A 17027-nucleotide genomic window follows, 5' to 3' on the forward strand; every position below is an offset into this window, starting at 1 on the left:
TACAAAGCTCTAAATGGTCTAGCACCATCATATTTAGAAGAGCTCCTAATACCCTATTGTCCCACTAGAGCACTGCGCTCCCAGAATGCAGAGTTACTGGTGGTACCTAGAGTCTCTAAAAGTAGAATGGGAGCAAGAGCCTTCAGTTATCAGGCTCCTCTCCTATGGAACCAGCTCCCGATCTGGGTTCGGGGGGCAGAAACTGTAATCGCTTTCAAGAATGAACTTAAAACTCTTCTATTTGATAAAGCTTATAGTTAGGGAGTGAGGAGTTGCAGTGTTCACCTAACTTGCCCACCTGCTTCTCTTCATAATTGTTAGATTAATAATACATAACAAAGTAGAGGGAGGCAGGCCAGCCAAGCCCGATCCGTCAGGGGGAGAGTTCTAAGCCCGAAAAAACTACCTCTCCTTATGACCTGTCTCTCTTAGTTACGCTGTTATAGTTACGCTGTTATAGTTCTAGACTGCCGGGGGACTTCCTTCCTTCCTTTGACAAACTGAACTGCTCTCTCCTCTCCCTTTCTATTACTATTACTATTACTATTTGTGTGTATCCCGTCCCAGAAATGCTTGTTACTAATCCTAGCTTCTGGGGAGTTTACTCCCCGGAGTCCTTATGTTTTTCCCCCCAGCGTATTTCCTTGGAGAACGTTGGCACCAAGATCCTGGTTCCAGCTGTCGCCGTGGTCCTGTTGCACTCCCTGCTGAGCTCAGCGGTGCCCTGCAATGTCATGCTGCTTCCTGCTGAACCCTGCAGCTTCCCGCTACATCCAGTCACTGTTCCATTATTAATGTAACTATTATTGCCACTGTTCATCACACCCCAACCGGCCCGTCAGACACCGCCTACCAAGAGCCTGGGTCTGTCCGAGGTTTCTTCCCAAGAGGGAGTTTTTCCTCGCCACTGTCGCACTGCTTGTTCTTGAGGGAATTACTGTAATTGTTGGAATTGTTGGGGCTTTGTAAATTATAGAGTGTGGTCTAGACCTACTCTATCTGTAAAGTGTCTCGAGATTACCTATGTTATGATTTGATACTATAAATAAAATTGAATTGAATTGAATTGCTTAAGTAAAAGTACAAATAACCTTTAGTTAAAGGAGAAGTACCACAATGACAACCCTTTTTGAAATTTGAAAAGTAAAAAGTAACTGATTTTTAATGTACTTTAAGTATTAAAAGTAAAACTCCTTGTATAACGAGTTATTCTCTTAATCTTATTTGCATATTACCATTTTAAATGGTAAAATGTCCACTACCACAAACAAGGCCTGGCTTTTAAAAAAAAGTTTCTATCCTAACCAGCATAAAATGAAAATATATTGAATGCAGTTGGTTTTATTCATGGATTTATTTTTTCTATAACCATGGAAGCGTTTGCAAATAAAGTGTGTTAAGCAGCGAGAATGGGGAGGCGATGTGAAGAGATCCAGCCAAATAAACAAGATATGAACGCGTCTTACGCAGCTTGGCGGAGGAGTAAACAATGCTGTTGAGAGAAATAGATGGAAACTATGATTTAAAAACGGGAATAATAAAAAACAAACATTTTCACATTTACCGAAGGATGTATTACCGAGGGTCAGCGGCGCCATGCCCGGGCTCTGGAGAAAATTTTTTTTTACGGAACGTTGGAGAAATGTAGTGGAGTAGAAAGTATCAAATTGCTGCAAAATGTAACAAAGTAAAAGTCAAAAGTATGCACCATTGATTCTACTTAAGTGAAATACAGATATGTGAAAAATGTACCTAAGTACAGTAACGAAGTATTTGTACATTCCACATTTTGTATTTTGCATTTGCATTTTGCCGCTATGAATATTGTGATCAATCACCAAATAACGCAGGATTTAATCAGTTTAATTCCTGATTTTTGTGTTTCTTTGCATACTATGATTTTTTTTCCAACAAATGATCAGAAATAAATTACAGTAAAATACTATTATTGTAAACGAATGTAGAATTAAATAAAATGCAGTAACCAATCATTTATAGCAAACTGTCATCACTCAAATGTGCGTAAGAGTGCTCTTAGTGTTCGTAGATTTTTTTCTTAGCTAAGAACAAATCCAAGATAAGAAAACATTAGTGAATGTCAGAATCTTTGTAAAATGAGCGTAAGTGGGGTTTAAGAATACATTTCTTTGTAAGAACGGTTGGTGAATGTGGCCTAATGAAGGTGCTCAACCGACAGCTTTTTTTTCCTCAACTCCTAGCTGAGGTTCTTGGCGAACAAATACAGGACTCAGCCCAGAACTGGAAAGAGCTCACCGAACGTTAGTACCAAGACCGGGCCCCGATGAGAGGCCTCGAGCTGTGGTGTTGCGGTTCCACAGATTCCAGACCCAGGAGTTGGTTTTATGCGAGGCTCGACCCACGCTGTACTAACTGGCCAAGTTGTTAATTAGGATGGGAGATGGACTGAAACGGCTCACTTCTGCTGAGGCCGCCTAGAACTTAAACTCCTCTCAGCACCGACGCAGTTTGGGACCCACGGAAGACTGATCTCGCCTGGCAACATAGCGGCATAGTTTCTTCCTCGTCTATTCCATTTGCTAGCAAACAACTGAAAGATGCCTAAAGGCTGCACTGTGCTGATATTCACTACCAACAATGTAAAGACCCCAGAACTTAAGTTTTTATAAGCGGTTGACCCAAAAAACAGAGCATTTATGAAGACAAGTGTGGAAACTTGACATGAGAACATGAGACATGAGAAATCAGCATGGGGAGACTGTGGGATCCCACAGCATCATTGTCTGGCTACTCCACATAGCATATGGGGATGAGAGGAAAATGTGCTCTGGTTTATTGGCATTTCTTTAAACCAATCACAATCGTCTTAGGCTGCGCTAAGCAGTGGGGAAAAGCTGCGGGGCCGCTGCTAAATATGCTCGGAAGGAACTTGTTTTGGTGGAACTTGTGTATGTTCAAAAGTTGTTTTCATCGTGCAACAGAAACCTCAGATTGGACAGATAGTCTAGCTAGATGTCTGGATTTACCATGCAGAGATCTGAGGAACAGTTAACCATAGTCCTCAGAAATCAGCTGGAGGTTAGAACACCCACACCAAGGAAGCCCAAGGTAACAGACATCCGCCCTAAATGAGTGAAATCCGGCGGATTTTCCAACGGTAACAGAGCAAATCCTGCAAGTGGAACATCAAGGATATAGACTAGGCTAAAAGTGACATTTGGATATTCGACTTATTAACAAAATGCTTGAGGCAAATGTAACATCAGACATAACGTTAGTTTAATGTCAGTATCCCACAGTCTTCCCATTTTCTCTGCTGATTCCTCACATATGTATCCACTTTTGTCTTCATAAAAGCTCCGATTTTACGTAACCAGTGAGTTTGCATATTCAGGCTGCATGTTCTGCTGTGTGGCCATTAGTGAAGTTGAGTTTGACACTTCTGGTATAAAGGAATGAGAATACAACTGTAAATTGCTCATTAGTGATCGGGTATGTTGCTGGCAACACTTCAAACTTGCTAACTCACTTGAAATGGCATCACGCGGATGTGAATATCGCTGCTAAGAGTAACGAAAGAAACAAGCGTATTGCAAACGCAGCACCCCTTGGCATTTAAACAGACTTTTGCTAAGAAAAGGCATTTCAATGAACATTAAAGGTAGTGTTGCATAGACAAAGGGAAATTAAGACCTGTTTAAAAGGTTTTCATACCTAGAACACAATAATTTTAAATGCTGGTAATAAAAAAAAAAAGGTAAAGGCCTAAAATGTTGTTTTTGACATTTTAGACTTTTTAAAGGTGCTCTGCCACACAAAACCGTTTTTCCTTGTATTTTTTTAAATATGTTAGGTCCATATGTGTTTGTGTCATGTGGTGAATGTTAAAATGAACTGCTACCTCCTCTGTCAGCTGTAGCCACTGACAAGAAATAAGCAGAGAAATCAGACCAATTACAAAAGCTGGTCAGTTTGACATCATGTTGCCTGAGCTCATCGCTATTCATGAGCTCGCCCAGTTGGGCTGGGTAAAGGATTCTGACAGCCAGGCGCTCATTGGCTAGCTGTTAGCCAATCAGATTCAAACAATTTAGCTCGTAGAATATGAATGAGAACTGGCAGAAATCGAGCTGAGTCTTCCTGCAGGCATTCTATACCAAACTAAAATGTCTTGAAACAAGGTAACCAATGCACAAAGAAATGTTACAGAGTCCATGGTAGAACTTCAGACATTACCACAAAGTACTGAAATACGTGTGGCAGTCTTTAATAATCCCCAAAATTGGTCCAGTCGGAACACGAGAACAAAAGGGTTCTAGAGGGCGCCTGGTTAGCTCACCTGGTAGAGCGGGCGCCCATATAGAGATTTTCTCCTTGACGCAGCGGCCGCAGGTTTGAAGCCGATCTGCAGCCCTTTGCTGCCTGTCATTCCCCCTCTCTCTCTCCCCTTTCAAGTCTAAGCTGTCCTATACAATTAAAGGCCTAAAATGCCAAACAACAAAAACAGGGTTCTAGGAACGTTATGTCCTAGGAAATGCAAAAATCCCTCATGTCAGAAAGCGGATAATGTCTCTATAAATAATAATAACTGAAAACATGTCTTGTATTTTAGATTCTTCAAAGTAGCCACCCTTTGCTTTTTTATTAATAAGGGAAAAAATTCCACTAATTAACCCTGACAAAGCACACCTGTGAAGTGAAAACCATTTCAGGTGACTACCTCATGAAGCTCATTGAGAGAACACCAAGGGTTTGCAGAGTTATCAAAAAAGCAAAGGGTGGCTACTTTGAAGAATCTAAAATATAAGACATGTTTTCAGTTATTTCACACGTTTTTGTTAAGTACATAATTTCATATGTGTTCATTCATAGTCTTGATGCCTTCAGTGAGAATCTACAATGTAAATAGTCATGAAAATAAAGAAACACATTGAATGAGAAGGTGTGTCCAAACTTTTGGCCTGTTCTGTAGGCTAGGATCAGTGGTGGAAGAAGTATTCAGATCCTGTGCTTGAGTAAAAGTACTAATACCACACTGTAAAAATACTCTGTTACAAGTCAAAGTCCTGCATTGAAAATGTTACTTCAGTAAAAGTCTGTAAGTATCATCAGAAAAATGTAGTTAAAGGTCCCATGGCATGAATATGTGCTTTATGAGGTTTTTTAACATCAATATGCGTTCCCCCAGCCTGCCTATGGCCCCCCAGTGGCTAGAAATGGTGATAGGTGTAAACCAAGCCCTGGGTATCCTGCTTGCAAAATTACGAATCCCACTATGGCCACGACAAGACCCGCCCTACGAAGCAGCTTGATTGGTTGGGGTTAGGCATTTGACCTCGAGTGGTTAAGGTTAGGGTTAGGGGATTGGTCAAGGGATAGTACATGTAAGCATGGACGCCTGGCCAATAGTAGTGTGTGCATACGATTGAAGGGCGGGTTTTGGCGTGACCAAAGTGGGAAAAAAATATTGCATTCTGCTCTGCCTTTGAGAAAATGAAATCTCAGATGGGCCAATCTGGAATCTTGCTACTTATGAGTTCATAAGGAGCAAGGTTACCTCCCCTTTCTCTGCTTTGCCCACCCAGAGAATTTGGCCTGCAAAAAAACAAGCAAAGCATGGCAGTTGGTCAAGGCCATACCCCTACCCTCCACCTTGCCCCCCTCTCTCCTCCTCAATAACTACAGACACAAAAATTGCACATCCTAAGTAAAGCTCATTGTGGGACTGGCTCTAGTGGCTGTAATTCTGCACCAAGGCTTTGATATTTCGGGAAAGAGACTTTAGATACAGTATTAGGGGACCACTAAGGTCTATATAAAAGAGACTTCAGATACAGTATTAGGGGACCACTAAGGTATATATAAAAGCATCCAAAAAGCAGCATGTCGTAGGAGCTTTAAAGTATTAAAAGTTATTAAAAAAAAGACCTTGAAAAAAAACAAAAAATGTTGAAAAGGAACAAAAACTTTTGGTGGTTGTCACCTCGATCTCACAATGAATCGTGTTTTTTTTATCCATTGTTTTGTTTCATGATTGGTCATCAAGGGCTCCTTTGCAACGCTGGAATATTCATAGACTGATTAACATGGACCTTATTACGACAAATATAGGACGACCTTGGGAGGAGCGTGAGGCTCGTGCACGACGGCATAAGGTAATGCACGTCCATATTTATAATTAGAAGAGTGTGTACCGGTGTCCACCTCAAGGGGTTATAAATCAGAATTTTGTTTTTGCGTACAAAAATTCTGACATTTTGGCGCAGAAAATATTTCAGAATAGAATCTACGCACAGTTTTATAAATGAGACCCAAGGACAGAAAGAAAGAAAAAAGGACAGAAAGAAAGAAACAAGGACAGAAAGGATGAGAGAGAATAACAACGGCAGAAATAAATAAATAAAGAAGTACTTTTGTTACGATGCAGAGAATTTGAGGACCCCAAAGCAGAGAGCACGCGGGAGTGGGTTGAGCTGGAGGGTTTATTTCCCCCCCCAAAAAATCTACTAACCAACCAACAGAAGGAGTCCTGATTATTACGAGTTTGTAGAAAGCACTCTAGCTTGTTCTTGATTTCATCCAGGTGGGGAACAAAATGACTCACCCAGGGTCTCTCCTTGAACCACCACTGCTGTGTGGCAAGCCTCTCCAGGATTGGCGGATACTGGCTTGGTTTGGAGTTCAGCAATTTTGCCACAGTCTGGTCAAACTGGGCCACTTTCTCCGAAAACAAATGTCTCTCAGCTGGGTCCATGTTTGGTCAGATTATTCTGTTACGATGCAGAGAATTTGAGTACCCAAAAGCAGAGAGCAGGCAGGAGTGGGTTGAGCTGGAGGGTTTATTTCACACAAAAAATAAAATTCTAAGTACTAACCAACAGGAGTCCTGAGTGCAACAGGCAAAAAACCTAATTCCAGAACGAAGAACAAACCAAAAGAACGGCAACAAAGAGACCACGGGGTAACTCCACACAAGAACACAAAAAACAGTACACGCGGCAACAGACGAGAATAATCTGAAACAAGACTAGGGAAACACAAAGACTAAATACATCAGGTTACGAGCAAACATGGGACAGGTGACTAGTAAGTAAGTCAGTAAGTAAGTAAAGTTTATTTCTATAGCACATTTAAAAACAGCTCACGCCGACCAAAGTGCTGTACATAGCGCATTAGCCACAGGGTAATAAAATAAAATTAAAATAAAACACACGTACAAATCAGTGATTTAGGCTAAAAAAAGACATCGAAAGACAAACACTTAATTTCAAACATAGCAGGATAAGACAATTAAAATGCCAGGAAGGCCAATGTAAAAAAGTGAGTTTTGAGCCTGGCTTTGAATATCACAATTGAAGGGGCACTTCTGATGTCAGGTGGCAGTCGGTTCCACAGCTGAGGGCCAGCAACAGAAAAGGCTCTGTCACCTTTTTGCTTAAGCCAGGACCGTGGGACATGGAGGAGGCCTTGGCTACAGGATCTGCGAGACCTGGGGGCTACGTGAAGATGAATGAAATCAGCTATGTAGCTGGGGGCCAGGGCGTGAAGAGCTTTAAAAGGGTAGGGCTGGGGAACAGGTGGAACACATTCGACAATCACACGGGCGGGAAAACTAAAAGACAGGAAGTAACAGACTCAAAATAAAACAGGAAACAGAAACATACACCATCATAACAACTTTGACTCAACTCACTTTTATTTAGACCTTTCATGCAGCCCAAAGTGTTCACACAACAAAATGAAAACAGATGAAAACAAACAAACTAAACATGACCAAAATGAAAACGTATTGCGCGAAACTAAGTTACAACAATAAGACAATAAATGTCAATACAAATAATTATAAACTGAATAAAATGAACACCAGGGTTTAAATGATTAACACTCTCTCTCTCTCTGTCTCTCTCTCTCTCTCTCTCTCCTTCGCTCTCTCTCTCTGTCTCTTTCTCTCCCTCGCTCTCTCTCTCTCTCTCTCTCTCTAACCCCCAACGACACAAACAGCCCTCAGGTGGCCCTGACAGACAGCTGTAGTATCCATGGTAACCGGCCATGTGCTTTGTGAATGAAATTAGACTAAATGTCATTCAGAAAAACACTCAACATGTGACAAGGACACCACAGACCTCTGTTACATGTTTTTATTAATGTACTGAACTGTATCACAGAAAGAGTTTCATATGAAATACTTTATCTGGCTATTCTAATTGGCCACTATTCACAATTCACTATTCACAATTCAAACAGTAAAAGTTGCCTGAGGAAGTTCCTTGAATAAAAATACAATGTCATTGCAATCTACTCACAACATCTTTTAAAACTTACTTGTTACAAACTTGTAACCCTATTTTCCACCAGACAAGTCTGCGTTGCGTTTGGGAGGCGCCACGGGCAATCAAGTCAAAAAGTTTGATATCCACCAGCCCGCTCCACTAAATATACGCCCCAGATATCTCCTCAAACTCCACATTATCCCCCCAGGATGAACAAATTAGAGTGGTGATCGGGCCGCATGTTTCTGTCCGAGCCCGGCCCGCATCCAACATAGCAGTAACCGAACCCGGCCCGACCCAGTTAAAATCTCTTTTTTTTCTCATACTAATGACACATGTACGTTTGCATCAGAGCACATGGGGCAACAAACACATGTTAACACAGGCGTACACCTACATGAAAAGCTTTTTTAAATTTAAAATGTTCAATGCCTTATCACACTGATGTGACTGAGCCGACTTGAACCCAAACATTATTTCTAAATATCTGTCCGAACCCGACCCGGCCCATCGGGTCCTCGGTTCGTGTATCCATCCCCTATATCAAATGACCTTTACAGGTAAGAAGAGCCCATTTAAATCCCTTTTGAAATATATTATTTGTTACAGTTTAAACATGTTTTTCAATTCCTGGATCTGAAAGAAACCCCTGATTGGGTTGTCCGTGGGACTTCCAGGTGTCCTCAGAGCTCGCCGTATGTTCTGCCAGAAGACTCCCGTGTGTTGGCCGGCTTGAGGCCAGCTCAGGTAGGTGCGTCTCTTCACCAGACTCCTCATTCGGGAGTACAGAGACAGCTCGCGGGCAGGGATGTCCTCCATCAACAGCAGGATCAGCACATCGTCCTGCTCGTCAAACAGACGATGGCTGCAGACACTAAAACACACGACATAAGCTCCAATTAGTTTGGGAACAAGACTGTCTCTCTGCTAGACAGCGCTCACAATGGAGGGCTACAAGTCACGTCATGAAAACTGGCGCATTTAATCTGCCATCTTCTAGCTACAAGGGATACAACTACGGCGCAGCTACAGTTTAGGCACCAAAACAATTAGTTAAGTTTAGGCTCCAAAACGAGAGTTAAGTTCAGGAAAAATGATATTACTATAACGTTATTGAATTAGATTTTGAGAGATTTTACATAACTTCCGGCCGTAGCTGTATCCCTTTTAGCCACAACCCAAGCAGGCTCAGACATGCACGCTGCAGGCTGCTATAGACTTGTATCAGTCAGTCATGCATGTGGTTCTAGGAAAGTGCCGCCTGCTACAAGTCCGTACTTGTCCACGGATCAAGGAAAGTATGAATGAAGGATTCCCTTTATTTGTTGTCGGTTAACGGTTAATGATCGGATAACGAGCGTCGACTATCAGTTAAAAAAAATTCAAAGTTAGCTTCACTAGTACCTAGACTTAGAGGCGGCGCTGCTTACCTGGCCATCTGGATCTCTTTGGAGCACCACTCGCTCTGCAGGTAGTGTCGGCTGATCACACAGAAGGTCTTCCTGCTGCCGTAGATGGCGTCTGTAATGTTTTCTATGATGATCTTACCTATGAAAACAACAGCCGCTTTTATACTAGCAATGTGTCTCAGAAATTAAACTAAAAACGCTTTATAATTAAATAAAAAAGGCTTTTTTCTACTAGGAGCCGCAAAGAACAAACTGCCTAGTAACTCTTTCTACGTGACTCTAAGTTGAATAATTAAAGGACTAATTTAATTCTCTAATGCACCATTAGTTTTGGTTTTCGTGAGAAACGGGCGTCTTCTTTGCCAGTGTTGGGAGTAACGGCGTTTAAGTATAACGGCATTACTAAATTGTGTTATTTTTTTCAGCAACGGAGTAATCTCATTAATTACTTTTCACATCATTGCAACGCCGTTATCACTACCATCCTATCTCCGTCACCATCCCATCTCTCTCACCATCCTATGAACCGCTATCTCCCTCGCTCTGACTACCACTAAACACAAGACAGCGACAATGGAGACGAGTAATTGAGTTACTAACTCAAAGACTTTTTCGGAGAAGTAATTTGTAACTGTAACTAATTACTTTTTAAAGTAAGATGACCAACACTGTTCTTTGCAACATCCTTTTCCCCGCTAGCTCCCTCGCCATCCTATCTCCCTCACCATCCTATCCCTCGCAATCTCCCTCGCCATCCCATCTCCCTCTCCATCCTATCTCCCTCACCATCCTATCCCCCACTATATCCCTCACCATCCTATCCCCCACTATCTCCCTCACCATCCTATCCCCCACTATCTCCCTCACCATCCTATCTCCCTCTCCATCCTATCTCCCTCACCATCCTATCCCCCACTATATCCCTCACCATCCTATCCCCCAATATCTCCCTCTCCATCCTATCTCCCTCACCATCCTATCCCCCACTATATCTCCCTCACTTTCCTATCCCCCATTATCTCCCTCACCATCCTATCCCCAAATATCCCTCACCATCCCATCCCCCTATCTCCCTCTCCATCCCTCACCATCCTATCCCCCACTATCTCCCTCACCATCCTATCCCCCACTATCTCCCTCACCATCCTATCTTCCTCTCCATCCTATCTCCCTCTCCATCCCATCTCCATACCATCTCCCTCTCCATCATATCTCCCTCACCATCTTATCCCAAGTGATCTCCCTCACCATCCTATCTCCCTCACCATCCTATCCCCACTATCTCCCTCACCATCCTATATCCCTCACCATCCTATCTCCCTCACCATCCTATCCCCCACTATATCCCTCACCATCCTATTCCCATCTCCCTCACCATCCTATCTCCCTCACCATCCTATCTCCCCATCCTATCTCCCTCACCATCCTATCCCCCCATCCTAGCTCCCTCACCATCCTATCCCCACTATCTCCCTACCATCCTATATCCCTCGCCATCCTATCCCCGGCTACCCCCTCCCCATCCCATCTCCCTTGCCATCTAATCTCCCTCACCATCCTATCCCCCACTATCTCCCTCACCCTCCCATATCCCTTGCCATCCTATCTCCCTCACTATCCTGTCCCCCACTAGCTCCCTCACCATCATATCTCCCTCAACATCCTATCCCCTACCAGCTCCCTCGCCATCCTATCCCATCCTATCCCCGGCTATATCCCCCCCCATCCCATCTATCCATATCTCCCTCACCATCCCATGTCCCTCACCATCCCATCTCCCTCACCATCCTATCCCCAGTGATCTCCATCACCATCCTATCTCCCTCTCCATCCTATCCCCGGCTAGCCCCTTCACCATCCTATCTCCCTCACCATCCGATCTCCCTCTCCATCCTATCCCCCACTATCTCTCTCACCATCCTATCTTCCTCACCATCCTATCCCCCACTATCTCCCTTACCATCCTATCTCCCTCACCATCCTATCCCCCAGCTAGCTCCCTCACCATCCTATCTCCCTCACCATCCTATCCCCCACTATCTCCCTTAACATCCTAGCTCCCGCACCATCCTATCTCCCTCACCATCCTATCCCCTACCAGCTCCCTCACCATCCTATCCCCCACTATCTCCCTCACCATCCTATCCCCCACTAGCTCCCTTGTATTCCCATCTCCCTCACCATCCTATCCCCCACTATCACCCTTACCATCCTATCTCCCTCACCATCCTATCCCCCTGGCTTACTCCCTCACCATCCTATCTCCCTCAACATCCTATCCCCTACCAGCTCCCTCACCATCCTATCCCCCCCTATCCCCACTAGCTCACCATTGTATCCCCCCCATCTCCCTCACCATCCTATCCCCCCTCCCATCCCATCCCTCACCATCCTCCCTCACCATCCCATCTCCCTCACCATCCCATCTCCCTCACCATCCCATCTCCCTCACCATCCCATCTCCCTCACCATCCTATCTCCCTCGTCATCCTATCCCCAGTGATCTCCCTGACCATCCTAAATCCCTCACCATCCTATCCCCGGCTAGCTCCCTCACTATCCTATCTCCCTCACCATCCCATGTCCCTCACCATCCTATCTCCCTCTACATCCCAGCTCCCCCCATCCTCACCATCCCTCCCTCCCTCCATCTCCCTCATCCTATCTCCTATCCACCATCCCATGTCCCTCACCATCCTATCCCCAGTGATCTCCCTCACCATCCAATCTCCCTTTCCATCCTATCCCTGGCTAGCCCCCTCGCCATCCTATCTCCCTCACCATCCTATCCCCCTCAACATCCTATCCCCACTATCTCCCTCGCCATTCTAGCTCCCTCACTATCCTATCTCCCTCTCCATCCTACCCCTTCTAGCTCCCTCACCATCCTATCTCCCTCACCATCCTATCCCCAGCTAGCACCCTCACCATCCTATCTCCCTCACCATCCTATCCCCAGCTAGCACCCTCACCATCCTATCTCCCTCACCATTGTATCCCCCAATATCTCCCTCACTATCCTGTCCCCCACTAGCACCCTCACCATCCTATCTCCCTCACCATTGTATCTCCCAATATCTCCCTCACCATCCTATCTCCCTCACCATCCTATCCCCAGCTAGCTCCCTCACCATCCTATCTCCCTCGCCATCCTATCCCCCACTATCTCCCTCACCATCCTATCTGATATTTGTGAATTATTTCAGGCAAAAAAGATTTGGCAATAGATTCCTGTTTACATACATAGAATGCTGTCTCTCAATTATGTAACATAAGAATAAAGTGACTAGGTTAATTTCTAAACATCCTATTGTGACTTAGGCCACTTGAAAACTTAATAAAACGTCTCTTTAATAACATAATGCAAACTCAAAACTGAAATCAGTGTTAGCTAAATTAAACAAATGGCAGGTAGGCCTAAATCAAACACTAATGAGGCATGCCCATCTCCTCACTTCTCCAGATTATCCCCTGTGAGTATGTTAGGATCTGGCCTACTACTTAACATCCCACTTGTCAATGGTGCAGGAAATATACACTTCTGCTCCCTTCTGGCTGTACCACCAAGCTTTTGGGGTGAGGGTAGTTTCTTGAGCACATCACCTCTAGGGATGACTCCTTCTGCACTGGCACAACTTAACCCCGGCCCTTTGGCACAAATCATCCCAGCCCCACAAGTTTGAAAAACTAGCATGATCCAGCGGTTAAGAGCTAACATCATGCAAACTCTATAGACTCATTGTGTAGCCTGCTAAAGCACTAAAACATGTGTGAAATGTTTTCAATCTTGTCTATAATTGTTCGGACACTACAATCAAAAAACCCTAATCATAGAAATTAGTAATTAATAATTGTTTTTTTTAGCTAAAATGTGCTTACTTGTCATGCCATGTGTCTCCCTTCTTTGGAGGATGAGTACAATGGATGGCTTTTCAAAATGATATGGTCACACGACCAATTTATTCTATGGTTTTCCAAAAACAAGGGGTGGCACTACTTCCCCCCTGGAACAAATCACCCCACTCTCCCCTACACGCAACAGACGAGAATAATCTGACACAAGACAAGGAAAACACAAAGACTAAATACATCAGGTAACGAGCAAACACGGGACAGGTGACACTAGGGCTGGGGAACAGGTGGAAGACATTAGAAAATCACACGGGCGGGAAAACTAAAAGACAGGAAGTAACAGATTCAAAATAAAACAGGAAACAGAAACATACACCATCATAACAACTTTGACTCAACTCACTTTTATTTATAGACCTTTCATGCAGCCAAAGTGTTCACACAACAAAATGAAAACAGATGAAAACCAACTACAAACTAAACATGACCAATCTCTATCTCTCTCTCTTTAACCCCCACCGACACAAACAGCCCTCAGGTGGCCCTGACAGACAGCTGTACTATCCATGGTAACCGGCCATGTGCTTTATGAATGAAATTAGTCTAAATGTCATTCAGAAAAACACTCAACATTTCAGTACATTAATAAAAACATGTATCACAATATAAAATACTTCATATGTCTATTCTGCAAGTTTGGAATTTGCCAGAACAGTTCAGGGGTTAAATATGACAGACCGCTGTTTATTATCTGAAGAACCTTCCGTCGGGGAGTGTGTTTAAATGTGTCTGGGTGCAACGACTTCCTGAAGAAATTGTCAGATGTTAAGCTCTCTAAAGATTTAAGGCCCTTGAGCAGATCTTGTGTAATGTCGGGAACAAGAGATGTGTTGTAAACTTTGAGTACAAGCTTCTTCAAGTTAGGTAAATTTGAGAAAGGTGAGTAATCCTTTTGTTGAGAACCTCTTGGTTTCCACTTTGATTCTCTAACTGTTCGAGTCCTATGAACATCTCTTTTATGTAATGTCCAGGTGTAATACTAAGAGTTTGAAGATTATCAAGTCCTTGGAAAGCCCCTTTATACACATCGTAATGTGTCTTTTTCTAAATCCAAGAAACGGAGGGAGGACAGGTTGCTAAAGTCTTCTGTCATGAGCTGTAAGAGACCATTATTGTGTAAATTCAAAGATTCTAGTTTCTGCAAGCCAACCCTGAAGGTATTGTCAAAAGTAAAAACAGCATTTTCTCCAATATTAAGTTCTTTCAAATTATTAAAGTTTAGAAAAACACATCCTTTAATTTTTGAAATGAGATTTTGGTAGAGATTAAGCGTTGTTAATCTTGTCAAATTCAGGAAAGCATTGCAGTCGAGTTCAGCGATGTAGTTGGAGCTCAGATCCAAGGTTTCCAGTGTGGAGAGTCCTCTGAGTGCGAGGGGCACTTTGGACAGGTGGTTACCACCCAAAAACAGATGCCTGAGCTGTGAATTCGATCAGAGTGAATGCTCTGAAATCTCGGATAGCTCGTTAGAAGATAAACTGAGCTGAGTGATCTGAGAACAAGACTGCAGCAGGTTGTCGTCTACACTGACAATGTGGTTTAGCTGTAAATCAAGAGTTCTTAGAGAAGGCATTTGGCAGGCGACATCTATAAGACCTTCATCTATCTTCGCCTTCATCTTCGTCAGAAAATGTTTTTGTAGCGAGTCAGTGGTCTGCAGCACCGCGCGGTACGACTCAAAGCTAATATAAGTTCCACTTAGGAACAAACTAGTTAGGTTTCTCAGAAAGGTCTTGTTTGATACGTCCCATTCAATATCGCTGCTACACTTGCTCAACTCGAGACACCACAAATGAGGAAAGACGTCTTTTGTAAGACTGAACTTTCTCAGAGGGGTCATAGTCAGAAACAGGGATTTTATGTTTGAGATGTTTAAAGGAAGGTCGTCTGATTGAAAAGAGGTGAACTTGTTGTTCCCAAGTAACAACCTATTTACAGTTGGTAGTTTAAAGATGGGAGCAACATCTGTGATTTGTTGTAGGTAATTAGAGCACAGACCTAATTGCTTTAAGCTGACCAGGGACTGAAAGGCCACAGTGGAGATATAACTGATACGGTTAACATCCAGAAATAGCAAGACTAGTTTGGACAGTCCTTGAAACATGTTTTCTGTCACTTTTTTAAGATTATTGTTGGACAGGAAGAGGGACTTTAACTTCTACAAGTCTGCAAAAGCTCCATCATCAATGTGGGAAATCAAATTAAATTCCAAACCTGCATAGGTGAGCTTTGGTAAATATTTTAAATCTGTCCTGGTGATCTTTGAAATGCTGTTTGAGCTGAGATCCAGTGATGATGCATTTCTGGGTATGTCGTCTGGAATAGCAGGGTTAGGGTTAACCCTTTCAACGCTCCACATCTGAGGAGGATGAAAGAAGATGGTACATTTTAAAGATTTAAAAATGAATATTTTTCCAGTAAATGTTTGGTCTATTTTTTCTTTGACATTTTTCTTTTGAGTATTTCATTTCTTCTATAAAAGATAACATTTGTTTTCGGGTTGGAAAATAAGCGTTGCCTCTGTATAAAGCACATTGTTCAGCAAATTTTGACCCTCCACGATGAGAGGATGTCCAGCAAGATAAAAAAAAAAGACATCCTGAAGAATGATCATTCATTGCCGTGCACCGTGGTAGCCACGCTAACGGCCATGTTAGCTGAGATCATGTCTTTCCATGCCGAATTCAACATGGCATTTTCCAAACTCGGGACAAGACTAAGCAATATTTAGACTACTATATTGGACCACCAACAGCGTTTTTCATCATTGGATACATTTGCTACAACACCACGAACATGAAAACTGTGGAGGCTAAGCTAGCTGAGATATACGAGGTGAACGCTAAGTTACAAGCCAAACTCATCGATCTTGAAAACAGACACCGAAGATATAATGTAACAATTGTTACATCATTCACCAATATCTTCCTAAGTTTTCTCTTAAATATGTTCTTAAGAAAGTCCCTAAGAAAAGTCTACATCGGATTCATGACGTGTTCTTAAGTAACACCTGTAAAATGAAGTTCCCTTAAGAGAAGTTATGACCCTTCATGAGGCTGGAGTGGAGCAACAAACATGTCTTTGTATTTTAATTTAAGGGCTGGAGACTTCAGAGATTCCAACAAGTAGAGATGTAGATTCAGTAGAGCGAGCAGTGATCCTGTGAATCTTGAGAACTTCAATGCCCTCTAATGTATGTAACGTGTATTACCCAGACTGGTTTAGATAGCTTTATTATAATCACAACATTCTCAAATCTTTTCAGCTTAATTCCAAAAACTTTATCAAGCAAGACTAAATGAACCTTCCCTCCAGGGCTTCACATCTGGAACCACACATTAGTTGCCAGCATTTATTTGTACCTCTGGTTACAAGATTCAAACAACCATCCAGGTTAGGACCGCTGATTTCAACATTAAGTCAGCCTGTCAACAGCTGCATGTTTATTTACACCAAA

At 42.9% G+C, this 17027-nt stretch overlaps 1 protein-coding gene across 1 annotated transcript; it reads right to left on the bottom strand.

The window, feature by feature from the left end:
• Nucleotides 1-7942: 7942 nt before the first annotated feature.
• LOC114563784 (toll-like receptor 13) lies at nt 7943-13699 on the bottom strand. The gene is made up of 3 exons (XM_028590655.1): nt 13538-13699; nt 9680-9797; nt 7943-9114 (listed from the first exon to the last, which is right to left on the bottom strand). Exons 1-3 carry the CDS (start codon nt 13542-13544, stop codon nt 8853-8855), a joined length of 387 nt encoding a protein of 128 aa, XP_028446456.1. The 5' UTR covers nt 13545-13699; the 3' UTR covers nt 7943-8852.
• Between the last annotated feature and the right edge of the window lie 3328 nt (nt 13700-17027).

The sequence above is a fragment of the Perca flavescens genome, chromosome 11, assembly GCF_004354835.1.
Source record: "Perca flavescens isolate YP-PL-M2 chromosome 11, PFLA_1.0, whole genome shotgun sequence".
NCBI lineage: Eukaryota > Metazoa > Chordata > Actinopteri > Perciformes > Percidae > Perca > Perca flavescens.